General features: G+C 41.2%; 1 protein-coding gene across 3 annotated transcripts in view; it reads left to right on the forward strand.

Moving 5' to 3' along the window:
- The window catches only part of zfhx3b (zinc finger homeobox 3b), a 336,831-nt gene that overhangs the window by 222,462 nt on the left and 98,547 nt on the right, over positions 1-15,822 (forward strand). For 2 of the 3 annotated variants that reach the window (XM_086070592.1, XM_086070593.1), the window contains 2 exons: positions 8,635-11,157; positions 12,595-13,174. In XM_086070592.1, the coding sequence (XP_085926718.1) occupies positions 8,671-11,157; positions 12,595-13,174 (3,067 nt within the window). In that variant the 5' untranslated portion in view covers positions 8,635-8,670. Of the gene's footprint in view, positions 1-8,634; positions 11,158-12,594; positions 13,175-15,822 lie in introns of those variants that run through there. The other variant, XM_086070594.1, reaches the window with a different exon arrangement.

The raw sequence follows: 15,822 nt of genomic DNA on the forward strand, positions 1-15,822 counted from the left end.
TTCAACATTTTCCTAAACTCCGACAATAGTCATAAGTAAAACATTTTATTATTGGTCTCCTAATCAATATTGTGGCTTCATATGGTTTAATATTTCAAGGGTATTGATCATTGCAACCACTGTGTTTGTGGTTTCCTTAACTACCACCCTGCTGGAAGGTGTGTGCAAGTCTCACAGTTGTTTTTAGGCGGCACTTTACACATGTATCATTTTGCAATTGCATACTTCATATTTTTACCATACACGCCTTGGTGATGTTTTCCAGTGCATGCTGATGTGTGTGTGCTCCGTTGACCTTGGGTTCACCCTCACTGCCACCCTCATGTTGTTTCTGTGGTGAAAATGAAACTGAGTGAGTGCAAACAGAAGCTTTTAAAGCTTTTAGCATATTTCCTCTCATGAGAGAATGTTTGCTTCCAGCAGATATAAATAGGGGCAGATTTTATAATTAGTCGAAATGAAAGACCTGGGGCTCACACACTATGATCAGCTACTCTTCCCCTTTCATCTCTGACCTTCTAGCTCTTTTCTTCCCTCATTTTCAAATCTTCTTGTATGTGTCCATTTTACTCGCTCACTTTCCTGGTTGTCTTGGTGTGTATTGTAGTAATTCTCCCAAGATGCATCATATTTGCTCGGCTAGAATAGTGCTACTGTGGCAGGGCAGTGTACAAAGTCGTGAGTGTCTTCCCAGAGTTTGTGCATTCCAAATGATGGGAAAGTCAGCAGTGCATGCTAATTGATGAGAGGCTCCACGTTAGACTAGAGCAAATCCTTCAGTCCATGTCTGTCGGGCTCAAATTGTGATGCCTATCTTACTAATCAGATTTTTTTTTTTGTCACACAATTTTCTCCGTCTTGGTCATCTGCCTTCTTACACCAAGTAGCAAATAACAAAACGTATACAATGATTTCGTTGTTTCCAATTTATAAAATAAATGATGCATACAGTTGATGACTGGCCTTCACAATAATTGCTAAAACATGCAACAAATTTGTATAATCTACTTGGACTGTTCTCACCATCTCCTCGGTGAGTGAAATTATCTGAGCGAAGCAGCCCCCCTTTGTGCTGGTTGCTAATTGTAGAGCTTCTTGCTGTGTGTATACCGCTTCCATTTGCTTTGCCACCCGCCAAGTCTCTCACTTGCACGCTGCAGAACCCAGTAATTAACCCAGAGTTAATTAACTACTTCTAATTACACCAGCACGCCGCTTCGATCGCACCAAAAGAAACCGGGGAAACAGCCGTGAGTAGAAATTACTCCTTGAGGTTGTTTTGAGTTCTGATCAGGTCCCAATCATGGAACACATTAAAACTAACATCTTATTACCTTCTCAAATGTGTCTTATGACAGATACAATAAGTGTGATGACAAATGCAGTAAATGCTTCTCTCATAAACTACAATGGCAGGCATTAGAGCCCAGGCCTCTGCTAAAGCCAAATATGAATCATTTGGACCAGCACCAAATTGTACAACTTTATTGCGTATACTAAAATGTGATTGTTGCGATTGTTTTTGCATAAGTGGGAAAATATTCTTGAAATAAAAAGATGTACCACATTTTGCGGACTATGACGTGCTTGTTTTCATCGTTTAGCTGGTCCTGAGAATCCTGGTCGGCCTTTTGGTGCAAATTGTTGTTGCTAAATTTATGCTAAAGTAGCAAGATAGACGGTCCCTTCATTTGTTTCCATGAGATGTGACAACAAACTAACGACCCATGTTAGTTGCCATGACAATTTTTTTCATTACTTCTTCTATTTCTTTGTTTTTCTTTTGGTAGTTGGCAAAAACCTTTGGTGCATTACTGCCACCATCTGAAATTGAGTGTGTGCGACAGTAGTCAATGATGTATTATGATTTAAATCAGAAAATTCAGATTTGCCAATTATTATCTTAATTCGAGTCACCACCGAAGAACAGACATTTCATCTTGTAATGATAATCCAACCAAAACTCTTTTTTTCTCAAAATTTTGGGTGTGAGTCCGAGCTCTATTGATCTTGTTACCGTTTTTTGTAAAATCAATTTTTTTCAAGAATACAACTTATATCCAGTGTGATGTGTTTTTTTGTTTTGTTTTGTTTTTTTTGCTATTTTGATTGGTGCGACTCCGGAATGATTTATAGTCCGAAAAAATGGTTACTATAGATGCTGGACCCAAACTCATGTGTAATCTTTCTTACATATAAACAAGCACATAAACTCCTTGGCCAAGGTAATCATTTCCACTCTCTGGCCAGTACACTTAATGCTGAGAAACAGTTTACGTTGTCTCCTATTTTTTACTGTTTTGACAGAAGTCAATTTGAATGCCGACGCACAATTACTGCTTTCCTGGCAGAAGCTGCAAACCAACTGAAAAGTTTTGTCTGAGGAGACAAAAAAGAAAAACGAAAAATGGGAAGCTACCTGGAAAAAAGGACAGTCATGGATCAACTTGCTGGCGTGAGCTAAAAAACAACGCAATATGCTTGTCCTCATGGGAAGTGTGGTCTTCCTTCAGGCATAACAATTCCTCTTTTGTCCATATGGCGCCGCCATAATCACCATAAACTGAAAGTTCCTTAGTGTTGCTTTAAACAAATGACTCCTCATATCTCAACACCAGAATTTCTCACTGAACAAACTATGTCAATGGAAACATGGCATTTGACCTCCAAAGGCTCCCGATGAGTCAGACATAAAAGTGGCTATCATTGTAGCTACAGTATAGAGTATACCCATCATTCCCCTTACAGCTACAGTATAAGCTACCTAAAGTAATGAGAAGTGTACAGGATGATACTTGTCCAGTGCTACAGATACAGTATGCACCACTATGGTTGCATCCACTGCTTACAGAAAACAGAATTGGCCTTTAAAATCAAGATGGTGTAATTCAATGAAGAGCAGTGGTAACTGATGAGCTACGGGATTGTCTGGAGACGGTAAGTCGCAGATGGGCCAGCTGATATAATGCTTGTCTCTGAGACTGTGCCTGGCTCAGCGACACCTGTTTAAAGGAGGGAAAAGCTTTAATCTCTCGGAGGCACCAAACAAGTCTAAGAGGCAGACAAAACGTCTCGGTCAAACAAGACAGGAAGAGCAGGAGGCCGGCGTCTGCGCGTACTGACTGTGTCAATAAGCGCAACTAAAAGTGACTTTCTATCATGGCATTATGTCATGTACACAAGAAGTAATTTTCTTTTGAATATAAGCTTGAGATGATGTCATATCACCAGTGCGTTTGCACTCATGTAGAACTGTACAGAACCCAAACAAGCTTGAACTCACAATGAGAGATAATAGTTAAGGAGAAAAGCTGAATTCCTTGGCCGATCTCAGGGTCTGTTTTAGCGCAAAATCTTGTTGCCACCTGCCTTCAAAGCTTTATGTAAACCCCCCTTCTCGTCCTTATGTCCTTTGACAAGAATAGAAAACGACGTTTAGTTATGCGTCTTTTCGCCACTGGGTGTTTTCTGGACAAATAAGAGTGGAATGCCAAAGGAAGTAGGTGATAATGTTATGAGTTTGCATCAAATATCTACATCAGGCTACATCAACAAAGTGAAAGTCAGCTAGAAGAATCCAAACTAGGCATGCACCAAGTATCGGTGCCAATACCGTACGTTGGCACTCCTACTCACACACAAAAATATGCTCCAATGCTACGACACGGATACCACTTGACCAGCCTTTTCCCAATCACACCGACCTAACTGAATGAACTCAAATATGAAATCACGTGATCAGCTGCCTGATCTTTTTTTGCACCATAGATCAGTCTCATGTCAAGGCACATTTTGACGTACTGTTTACGTAAGACCGAGACACCCATGAAATCCACTGACTTGTCATCAACTCGCGGACTGAACTGAGAAAGGAACGAATCAGTTCCTCTAAAGTGATTCCATTCAGTACATTCACTCAAGAGATTGAAAACTGCTGAAAAACAGTCTATCACAAAGAAAATGTGAAGTACTTTGCACACAAATGCACAGTTGCAGAATTAAATCTGGTGTGAATTTAATATGTTCAGTGCGCACCTGTGCACCACTTGTGAGCATCCTTGAGTGAAACGTGCCATTGTCAATAAAAGTTTTATTTGTGATTCTGGACAATATTTGATTCAAATAAAACACATTTTCATGATAATTGCAATACTTAACGGCATTGTCAAATATCTCTACTTGGTATTGGTAAGCACTCAAATAAAAGTACTTCTACTGGGTCTAAAATACAAATGGTATCTGAGCATCCCCACTCCTAACAATGCCAAATGTGCATTTGTGTCCCTCTTTAATGTTGTGTCTGTGTGTCTGGTCTCTGAGCCTTCAGTGAGCTTGGCCAGCCACCGCAGGGTAAAGGGCGCTTATTGGAAAATCAATGGCGCGAACGCTAAGCAAGTTACAGGAAGATGTGGGAAGGAAGGGTTCTTATTGATAAAGCAGGGGAAGGCCTTTGATGTTGCACTAGGGACATGCTCATTGATGGGGGGAACCATTGTACTCCTCAGGCAAATCGGAGCTGGGCTTTATCTGCTAAGTTAGTTCCAATGAATGGCTTATAATAACATCAGCGTGTTGTACTATTTAACATATGTCAAAAGGTCACTTTTTTTTTTTACATTATACTGTATATACCAATATCACTAACAGTTTTAATTAAGGGCTTGTAGGCTAGAGAAAAAATGATGACACACTTGTTTTAGTGTACCTATTGCACAGTATGCAACAATGGACATGTTCCCTTTATTACACTCTGCAGACACTTTTAGGTACACCTACACATTTAATAAGATCGAGTACAACAACATAAACTAACATAGGGCTAAAAAATACTCATGCAGCTAAATTTCAAGAGTATAACAGCAGTTCAACAAAAACTGAGAATGATCCATCTATAGCCTTTTTTTCCTTTTCATAAGTACCTAGGTAATATTTTCTTGGTGATACTTTTGTACTTTGACCCAAAATACAAACATTTACAGTCTATGATTATCCCATAAAATGGTCCAAGTGTACATAATGTTGTGTACAGCTGTTTAATCGATTAAGTATTACAAGTAAATGATTATCAATTTAATCGACAACTATTTTAATAATCGTGTCATCATTTAGAGCCATTTTTAAATGTTTCAAAATTTTCCAAATCCTTAGATTTCAGCATATCAACAGTAATTGTTCAGTGATTTCTGTAGTCCTTCATGAAAGAAGACATTTGCAAACATCTGTTTTTACTTTAGAAAACAATAACCGAACCGGTACCATGGTAGATCAAGACAGTACTAATGTTGTGGTCAGTGATTGAACTGTAATTGAAGTAACAACAGGCTGTTTTTATCAACCTATACACAGCACACAGTCTTGGCGCTCTGGTTGATTTAATTGTGCAGATTTACCCCTGTGAAACTGTCAATTAACCACACGCAGATACAGTACAGCATTGTTGTTTATTGCAGCTGTAATTATTTGCTCAACCATTTTGCTCATGCAGGCATAAAGGTACTTCAGTATTGTTCAGACTGCAGGAGGCAAAAAGTCACCTCAGGTCGATGGCACTCAGCCTGTAAACAGGGCTTCCCGTAAAATCAATGATCTTCAGAAGGAGATATCAGTGTGGGGGAACAGAAATAGCCATGGTGGTGGTGAGTCTGAGGAAAGAACAGCGCTGGGTGTTTACGCCAGAGTGTAGAGAGGAGGAGGGGGGCTCACTGGCAACTCAGAGTATTTCGAAAAGATAACTGAAGTGAGATCGAGTGAGATTCCGTCAAGCTCTGGATGCATAAAAGACAGCTCAAGTTGCTATGGAGACTTCAGATCCTATATTGCATCACTTTGATGTAGAGTGGAACATCAGTTTTCGTGATTCGTCCGTTACAAAAAGTCTGACTAACACGTACACAATCCAAAATACAGTAATGTAGTACAGTAAGACTACATAAGGGTATAGAAGGGCTGCCTACTAGGAACGGTCGTATTGTATAAAAAGACGGGAATGCATATTCCACTATGCAAGACTCAAGACAACAACAACTCTCCCGGTCTGCTCCGCAACATTTGGGCAAGTATACTTTCAGGAAAGCAGTAATTGTGCGTCGGCATTCAAATTGACTTCTGTCTTAGTAACAAATGGGGAAAGGGGGAAGTGATGTATGCCATAAAGTGGTGGGCACATTTGTAGTTTTTTGTGTGGCAGTGTTCCTACCATCCTCCTCAAAGTTGCTTTGTGTCAGCAAAAATGATACAGACCCCTTCAGTCCATAGCAAGGTACCATTAGTTTTAAGTCCATGTTTTATCAAAAAAGTTATGAAAATATTTTATTAAGGTTGAAAAGTTCCTTAGTGCTAAAGCATAGCTGATCAATAATGCTAGTCGTGGAATATGACGTAATACTACAATGCAGAAATTGATCGGGAAATAGCGGGGTATGTTGTGGATAATGTTCCATTCCATCCTCTAGGTGGCAGTAGTGCACATTATGAAGTGGTTAACAAATTATTCTGGTCATTTAATTCATGAATATATAATTTCAAGAAGAGTAACTGTCTAGACAAGCAGATTTATTTTCAGTGTTCCTTTCAATTCCCTTTTGCCATTAGTTTGACTGCGTGCGAAGCCCATAGCTGCTTATTAATCCAGTGGATAATAAATGCCGACCAGTAGTTCCCACATTCAATAAGGCAGATATCCCGAAATCATATTTTGCCATATTAAGCAAGTAGGGCTAAAAAGCCTGACAGTGTGTTTTTATTCAATTCAAGGGCCACGGTTGTGAACTTCTGTTGAGTGTAAACAAAATAATAATGAAGTAGACCACACAGAAAATATCCGTTTTTGGCTTCTCTCTCTGCATCATTATTGAAAGGGGCCCGTGCTGTATTTCTATAAGTTATTCCTTTCATCAATTCTGTATTGTCTTTGCCCTCATAATATTCCGTGTTATTGCTAAAAATTAATATATTTTTTTGGTGTGTATGAAAGATTTCAGGTATGTTGTGTGGCTGAGCGCCTCATCAGACATTCATGAAAAGTGAGACAGACATTATCAATCTCTCCTCTCCCTCACTGCTTTATATGTTTGGGTGTGGGGGTAGAATCCACAACTAGAATTTGCATCCATAAGTAAATAAGTAAATAAATCAAGTGCAAGCAATGAATGTGCTAATCAGCCGGGGGATGACGGCAGGCTTGGTGCTGGGAAACTTTGCTCATGTAATATGCAGCACAGGGGGGTTAAAGGGCAGCAAAGAGTTATTGGTTTTAGCCCGATTGCCCCCTTTAATCAATGCTGGCTGCATCCTTTAATAAAAAGTATTAGCTCAGCAGTATCTAGAGTTATCATTTTATCTATTCTGTGCTCTACATTGAAACCCGTGTCTGGTGCTCGGGGCATAGCCAGATCCCAAAAGCTTAGCTACCATTTTTTTTTTCAGGGTTGGAGGATGGTTGTATTGTTTAGTCATGAGGCTGAATTGCGGAGGCAAGACCATAACACAGCCTCATGGAAGTTTTTATAGAAAATGCTTTGATTGCTATAGTTAATATGTGTCTTAGGATTTCCATTTTGAAGTGTGAATGGTGATACAGTGAATAACTTTAATTTTAGCCGCAGCTTTCACTTTTTCTACAGGTTATGTAAATGTTCAGTGCTGATGCGATGGCGTCTAATTATCTCACATCTATTTGATCCATTACACTGTGCTGTTTCTCCTTTTTTGACTGCAAGTTAATTAAAAATAGATGTAGAATTTGCAGCATATAATATTAAGAATGTTGTTTAGAAAGTGAAGATAAAAGATTGTACCTTCCTGATATGGCAGGAAGATGAATCATTCTATTGTTTCGGTGCTTAATTTTGCGTAATGAACACATTTGTCTATTTTTCTAGAATACATTTTATTTTCTTCATATATACAGTACTGTCCCTTTTAAACTTTATCTCAATAGAAAGTAAATAGACTCTTGTTTTGAACATTAAAGGCCCTATTTTCAATCTCAGCGCAAGTCTAGTGCAAAGCATTTTCTTTTTTCTTTTTTTTGTATTTTCTTAGACTTTGCACAGGTAGAATTGGGCATAACTGTGCGGTTGTGCCATTGTGGGATGGAAAGTAGCCGAGTCCTGGCCATTCTTAGCAGCTTCCCTCATTTGCATTAAAATTAGGTTGGTCGAATCGCATGCCCCAAGCTTCTTGACCTTGCAGAAATACCAGAAATACACAAAAGTCATTTATACAGATTTCCCCTTGCGGATGATGTAGTCGCGACGAGGACAATTGTAGACCGCCTTGCACCTCCGATCGTGCATCTGTGTGTATCTCTATACAGATCTAGTACAGCTATACCAGTGCTCCTCAAGTATTTTTTGTTACGCCCCTTCCAGGAAGAAGAAAATATTTTGCACCCTCTAACATTCCGCCACAACTACAACTAGTATGATTTGTCTGTAAAATTGCTGTCAGTACACTTCTGCAGAGGAGTTAACACTCCTTGCACACTTAATGACAATGAGACTGCCACTGCCACCTACTGTAGTGGATGTGCAATTACAAGTTTTTCTCGTACAGCAAAAACAAAAAAACACCAAAAAACACCAAAAAAAACAAGACAATCAAATCTAATGTTTAATTTTTGTGTGTCCTCAGGCCTGGATGCGATGACCGCCTCATGTAGGCATCAGCATGGAAAGCTGTGAGTCTCCCGTGTTTTCTGGGACAGACGATGGGCTCAGCTCCTCCCAACAGCAACAGCAACATCCACATCCCTGGAACGATCACCCTAGCTTGCAGCTTCCTTGCGCCAACCAGGCCCCTTCCCTGGACCCGTTGTCGTTTTCTGCTCCGTATCCTTCTCAAGCCCCAAACCCTTGCGCTCTTCATGACGAGGTGAGAGAACTACAGTCCCTGCAGTCCCAGCCAAAACAAACATCGAGCCAGGCTCACCGGGATAGCCCTGCCACCGGTCAGCCGCATTCCAATCGGGAGGGCCGTGAGGGAGACGAGCGGGACAGATTGAGCTGCGGGGAAGAGGAAGAATCGGAGGACTTGGATGAAATGGAAATCGACAGCTGTTTCCCGAGCCTTCAACCCTTTCCCGGGGTAGTGATGGCTCAAGGCGGAGGGGGAATGCCCACTCTTCTGCGTCATCAGCCCACACGACGGCAAGGTGGGCCTGAGAGTGGAAGTGAGGAAGGAGAGGAAGAAGAAGAAGAAGAGAGTAGTGACGTGGAGAACTTGGCTGGAGAGATCGTCTACCAACCGGACGGCTCGGCCTACATCGTCGAGAGCCTCAGTCAGCTCATCCAAGGTGGTGGGAGCATGCTTCCCGGCCTGCTGCCCACAAACTCTCTCACTAGCGGGGGGAAACCGGGGGAACTTGCTGGGACGTCATCCTCGGTCTACCCTCAGATCATCAACACGTTCCACATAGCCTCGTCCTTTGGGAAGTGGTTTGGCAATTCAGACCAAGGTTTCTCCAATACCTCATCCATGGCAGGCCTCAGTCCTGTCCTGCACAGTTTTCGTGTATTTGACGTGCGGCACAAAAGTAACAAGGATTACCTGAACAGTGATGGGTCTGCCAAGAAGTCCTGTGTTTCCAAAGATGTTCCTAACAATGTGGATTTCTCTAAATTTGATGGTTTGGCCCTCTATGGCAAGGGAAAGCCAATTCTCATGTGTTTTCTCTGCAAGCTGTCCTTTGGTTACGCACGTTCCTTTGCCACCCATGCTGTCCATGACCACCGCATGACGCTGTGTGAGGACGAACGTCGTCTATTAGGGGACAACCACGCATCTGCTATCATCCAGGGGATCGGGAAAGACAAAGAGCCGCTCATCAGCTTCTTGGAACCAAAAAACAAGAGCACTCCTGTGCCACCTCCCCTGCTTCCTATGAACTCTGGCCAGAGCTTTTACGGCACATTTAGTGGTGTCCATTTGGAGCCTGGAAGCAGCAGCGGAGGCAGTGAGACGCTCCTGAACAAAGACCCTGACGCTAGCCTCCAGCAACAACAGCAGCAGCAGCAAACCCCGCTAAGCTCGGTCTTGTCTCTGGGAAGGCTGGGCACTCCCAAAGTAGCCACTCTTCCCTCAACCCCAGGCTCTGCCAAAGACTCCAATGCCCCGTCTTTACATGGGGGGAGAACAGAGGAGCCTAGTGGGAAAGAGTTGGCTTACAAGGGGAAGGATGGGGGCAGTGGGGGCCATAGCAGTACAACACAGCTATCAAGCCTGGTGGGGGTTTCGGAAGAAGAGGAAGGGGAGCCGTTATTAGGGGAAGAAGATGGGGTGGAGGCAGAAGGCGCTGTAGTGACCAGTGGTGTTAATAGTAGCAGTGGTGGAGGTGATGCAGGGGAACCAGCTATCTCAAACCAAAGCATTTCCAAATCTCCTTTATTAATGCCTAGTAGCACTCTCCAGCCTTTTGCCTGCACCCCTGCGCTCAGTTACACACGCAACAGCAAATCCCCTGCTTCCACTCCTTCCTCTGTCAAGGAGGAGGTTTCAGCTACAGAAGGTGGGGGGAGATCCTCAGAGCTCCCTCTGAGCTTTAACTGCCAGGGAACTACCGTTCCCATGGCAATGGCGGCAGCCAACGTCAGAAAAAGTGAGGAGGACACTGCTGGCACTTCCTCCTCACCTCTGCCCTCCAACGCTGCTGCTGACGAAAGTGCCAATCGAGATAGTGCCACAGCTCCAGAACCAAATGATTGCCCGGCTGAGGAAGAGGAGGAAAATGGATCCCTTCTGCAGCAACACCACATGCACCACCATCATCATCACCTGCATTCATCATCTCATGGACACATTCACCCCCAAGCCGGTGGTTCCTGTGACATGCCAGGTGTGAACGACTGTTTGCAGAACCACGGGCTCGGTGGCAGTGTCGGAAGCGGGGTGGAATGCCCCAAATGCGACACCGTTCTTGGTTCCTCGCGCTCTTTGGGTGGTCACATGACCATGATGCATTCGCGGAACTCATGCAAGACACTCAAGTGTCCCAAATGCAACTGGCATTACAAATATCAACAGACTTTGGAGGCTCACATGAAAGAAAAGCATCCAGATTCCGGAGGTTCTTGTATGTACTGCAACAGCGGTCAAAGTCATCCTCGTCTGGCGCGTGGAGAAAGCTATACGTGTGGATACAAACCTTTCCGATGCGAGGTACGTCACATATTAAACTTCTGAAGAAGAATCTAATAAAGTTTTTGCCATGTTTTAACCTTTTTTTTCTTCCCATGTTGTTTAAATTTTAAAGTACAATGATGTCTTGAGATAAAAGATTTTTAAATTATTTTTGTCATTTGGATGATTTTGTTGCGTTGACTTAAGAGCACAAATTTAAGACACCATGGTTGTATAGTGGCAGTCAACACAACTTGACAAAAAGAGTGAACGATTGTTGAAAAACGATTTTTGAAAAGTTTACTGTCAAACTAAACACAAAACAAAAGAGAATTACACATTTTATTCTATTAATAATAATAATAATAATAATTGCAATTTGTAATGCACTTTTCATCAGCGCAATTTCAAAGTGCTACAGAAAAAAGTTAAAATCGTTTTAATAATTAAGAGTTGTAGGTCTTTCTAAATAAAAAAGTTTTTAGGCCTGAATATATATTGTATTTAAAGTGACAGTGTGTACAATTTTGTGCCATCTAGTAGTGAACTAATAGAATGCAGCAACCTAAGTTCAAAGTGCATGCATTTTGAAGCATGTGGACTACGGTGCCTCAGGGAGACCACACTTTGCAAGCCTACCACCTATTACTACATTTGCGAAGTTCTTCTCCAGTGATCCGTAGCAGAAAGATGGTGGCAATACATGTCAGCCTCCTGTAACCTAGGTAAAATAATTAGTGACCGACGCTTATTTAAAAAAAAATATTTACGTTCATATTGCATATTATTGAAATTAATAGTGGGTTTTTAATAGTGGGTTTTTAATGAACATTGAAACATTGAGTAATTCTACACACTGTCACTTTAACAACTAGCGTAATGCTAACACTTATTAGCATCAGTTTTGCGGTCCTTTAACCCTTTAAGCAACAGATTGAAACAACGTACACCGATAATATAACAGCACTCACATTCAATGTATCCTATATCTTCTACAGAACAACTATTAGTGATTAGGGAGGAGTTGAGGTGGTGTGACGTCCACTTGAATTCTAGGCACGACACAGCTGTAGTATGATTGGCTGCTGCACCCAGGCAGGACTGCATGCAGCAGCCAATCATTTTACAGCTGGGCGACACAGATCTCAAGTGGATTCATAATATGGCCTCAATGAACAGTATGTCTGTCTGTCTGTCTGTCTGTCTGTCTGTCGTATACTGCCCTCAGCTGGCCAAAGTGGTCAAACTAGGAGTACAATACTGTATTATGGATCATGAAAATACACAATAATAATAATTTTTTTAGTTTGTTTTATGGGGAGGTTGGAACACATTAATGGCATTTTCATTCATTTCCATAGGGAAATATGATTTGAGTTATGGTCACAAAACAAATTAAACTCATATCTTAAGGGCAGGCACCGCTGTTGTTGCTTGCATTGATTCTTATGTGATTGATTTGCCAATGTTCTCCAGGTGTGTAACTACTCAACGACCACCAAGGGGAACCTAAGCATCCACATGCAGTCGGATAAACACTTAAACAACATGCAGACGCTCCAGAATGGAGGCTCTATCGGATCGGCGCAGGAGCAGGTGTTCGGACACGGCCCGGTTGGCGTGGTGGCCGTGCCCTCGGTGACCCAGGCCAGTAGCCACCACCCCGCCCACCACCACCCCACACAGTCCTCCGCCCATGTAAGTGGACCGTGCGGGGCCCCCTCACCGACCAAGCCAAAGAGCAAACCCACTTGGCGCTGTGAGGTATGCGACTACGAAACCAACGTGGCGCGGAACCTCCGGATCCACATGACCAGCGAGAAGCACATGCACAACATGATGCTCCTCCAGCAGAACGTGACTCAGATGCAACACGGCCGACTGGCGATGGGAGCCATGCCCTCGCCCTCCGAGGCTGAGCTCTACCAGTATTACCTGACGCAGAACATGAGCCTACCACCAGGCCTCAAGATTGACCCAACGGGACCTGAAGCCCAGTTCCTGATGGGGGGCTTTTCTTTAGATCCCAGCATGGCTGCATTGACCCCTGCACTGGGTGAGTTTCTTCTCTAATTAAATGTCTCTTGCCTTGCAAAGTCACTCCAGTCGTGTCATTAATATCTAGTTGTATCTCTTTATAAAGCAAATGGCATTTTCTGTTTTATTTGAAACTTCACAAGCCAAATTAGCTCAAACTGTTCATTTACATGAATGTGTTTTTTTCCATTCACATGTTGATGCCTTCAAACTTTTGTGACAGCTAAGGCTGTTTGAAAGTGCTATATAAATAAAGATGACTTGACTTGACTAGGGACCTTCGATACCACTTTTTACTGATACCAAGCACCGATACCACTCATACTTTTGATACATAAAATATCCACAAAAACAATGACAGATCATTTTAAAGAAATACCTATATATCCCAATACTGTATAGCAATTTTCCTAAAATTGCATGAAATTAATGTCAACTTTCTATTATCCTTTTCTATTTCTATCAATATTGTCAAACAATTAAATGTTTTATTCAGATTAATCACATTTTAGAATTTTGATTAATCATGATTAATCTCTATGCTTTTTAATCAACAATTTTTTGCCCGCCAAATTTGAAGGGCACCTGTTTTGTGTTAATTATTTCTCCATTTAATGTTATGAGCATGTCTTCCACATTTTTAATCCACTGCACACTCATCCTCCTCTTTTTCTGATCAATTAATTAATCAATTAAAATCAAAAAGCCTAAATATTTTGACTAGAAAAAATATTCTGAATGTCATACGCAAACATTTATTTAACGCATTTAGTTAGGTAGGTTTATTGCTCAAACACAACTTGTGCTACCTTTAACGTAGCCATTAGCCAAGCTAAAGGATCATCTGCGGTCAAAATTAATAGTGTGATTAATCTGCGTTAATACATGATTAATGCAATATTTTTTGTGATTAATCAATTAGTTAACGCTTTAAATTTGGCAGCTCTAATTTCTATACATATACTTACAGAAATTGTATCTTAATGGATTAAATTGGAAATTAGAAGAGAAGAACATTGCCATTAATTTAATGTAATTTTAAGGGGAAATGTAAAATTATCTGTCATTGTTTAAAAAAAAAAATTTTTTATGTACTAGTGGCATCGGTGTCACTGGGAATTGAGTATTGATATTGGTCTAAAAAAAATTGGGCACATTTCCTTTTCATGACTTTCCACCAAAAGGTAGCTATTGTCAGCCTTTTTATATCATTATTCCCAAACTGTTCGCCATTGGAATTCCTCTTGTTTTTTTTATTACAGCTTTCTAAGTGTAGTTATGTGCGTGTTTCGTCATGGCCAAAGAAGAAAGGTTAGATAGCTCAGCATGGGCGATTAAGCACCACGGCAACATGTTTGCCGTGCCCGTTACAACCCCACAGTCTGTGCAGACTTGTCTCTAACTGTTCCCAGTTCAAAGACACAAACAGGAATTGATTGCTGTGACTAATGTTTTTCCCTCTTCACCATCTGGTTCATTTTCCTGCGAGGTGAGTTCTAATAAGCATGTTACTAGGGAGGCAATGATGACACATGCTAGGTTCATAAATGTCAGCTGTGTCATCCTTGGTCACACAATAGAAGATGTCTTGACCCTCCAACAGATAAAAAAAATCGAATCAAAAAAATCATATGACTCTATATTATGATATACAGTAAGGGTTGGGTGGGAGGTGTAAGTTCACACACTCCCTGCCTGCTAGTCCTTCCCAGCACTTACACGATGTCGTACAAGGAGGAAACATGATGGTGCGTGAGAGAGCTGAAAAGAGGAAGGGCTGACATTAGTTTTTGGAAAACAATTACACATCTGCTTACCAGAGCATTGATTTGGGAAACACAGCTTTAAACAAACAACAAAAAGTGGAGCGGGGTTTGTGGGCATGGGGGGAGGGGAGTTCTATCGGATACCTTCTTGACTTTGGTCTATTCCCACGGGCGCCTTATATTGCTTAAATATTTAAATTATTTACGAAAACTGCTTGAATTTTGGATTAAGTGTGCGTATTTTCACAACAAAAAAGTCTCTTACAGAGTATTTAGCTTGGTAGATGTATGAATAATATAAGGCATGTGTCCGTTTGTAAAAATAAACAAAACATTAAATGTGCTTTGTTTTATCCCCCCCCCCCCACCCCCCCATCACCAAATGAATGCTTAGTTAGTGGTGTGAAATTACAGGTAAGGGACTTTTCAGGCTCGACAAGAAAAAGCAAAAAAGCTCTCATCAATGTTTTCTTCATTCATTCAGTTTATGATTGATACCAAATGATGGACTTATGTTTTTCCTCTTTGCAGTCTCTTGCCAATCTGGTTAAAATAAGTTCAATCAGAGAACAAAAGTAGTTTGTTATTATGAATTGGAAACTCTACAAAAATATTTTCTATGGACTATACTGACAGAGAAGCCTTCAGCATGTACTTTATATATCAGGCCAAACAAATCAATGTGGATGATAATTGACTGAAATCTTTGGCCAATCCGGCTTTGAGTCATTTCGTTTTCCATTCCAAGAAACAAGTCAATTTTCATTATTTATCAAACAACGTACAAATGCTTTACTTTACCGGTGATGTTATCCGCAATAGAATTGACACGGTGACTCGGCTTCTGCCGAAATCAACCTGAAATATCTTATAACTTGAAGCGTGCATTATTGAGACATAG

Source organism: Leptonotus elevatus, chromosome 3 (genome assembly GCF_054856555.1).
Source record: "Leptonotus elevatus isolate MCC_2025b chromosome 3, RoL_Lele_1.0, whole genome shotgun sequence".
NCBI classification, from domain to species: domain Eukaryota; kingdom Metazoa; phylum Chordata; class Actinopteri; order Syngnathiformes; family Syngnathidae; genus Leptonotus; species Leptonotus elevatus.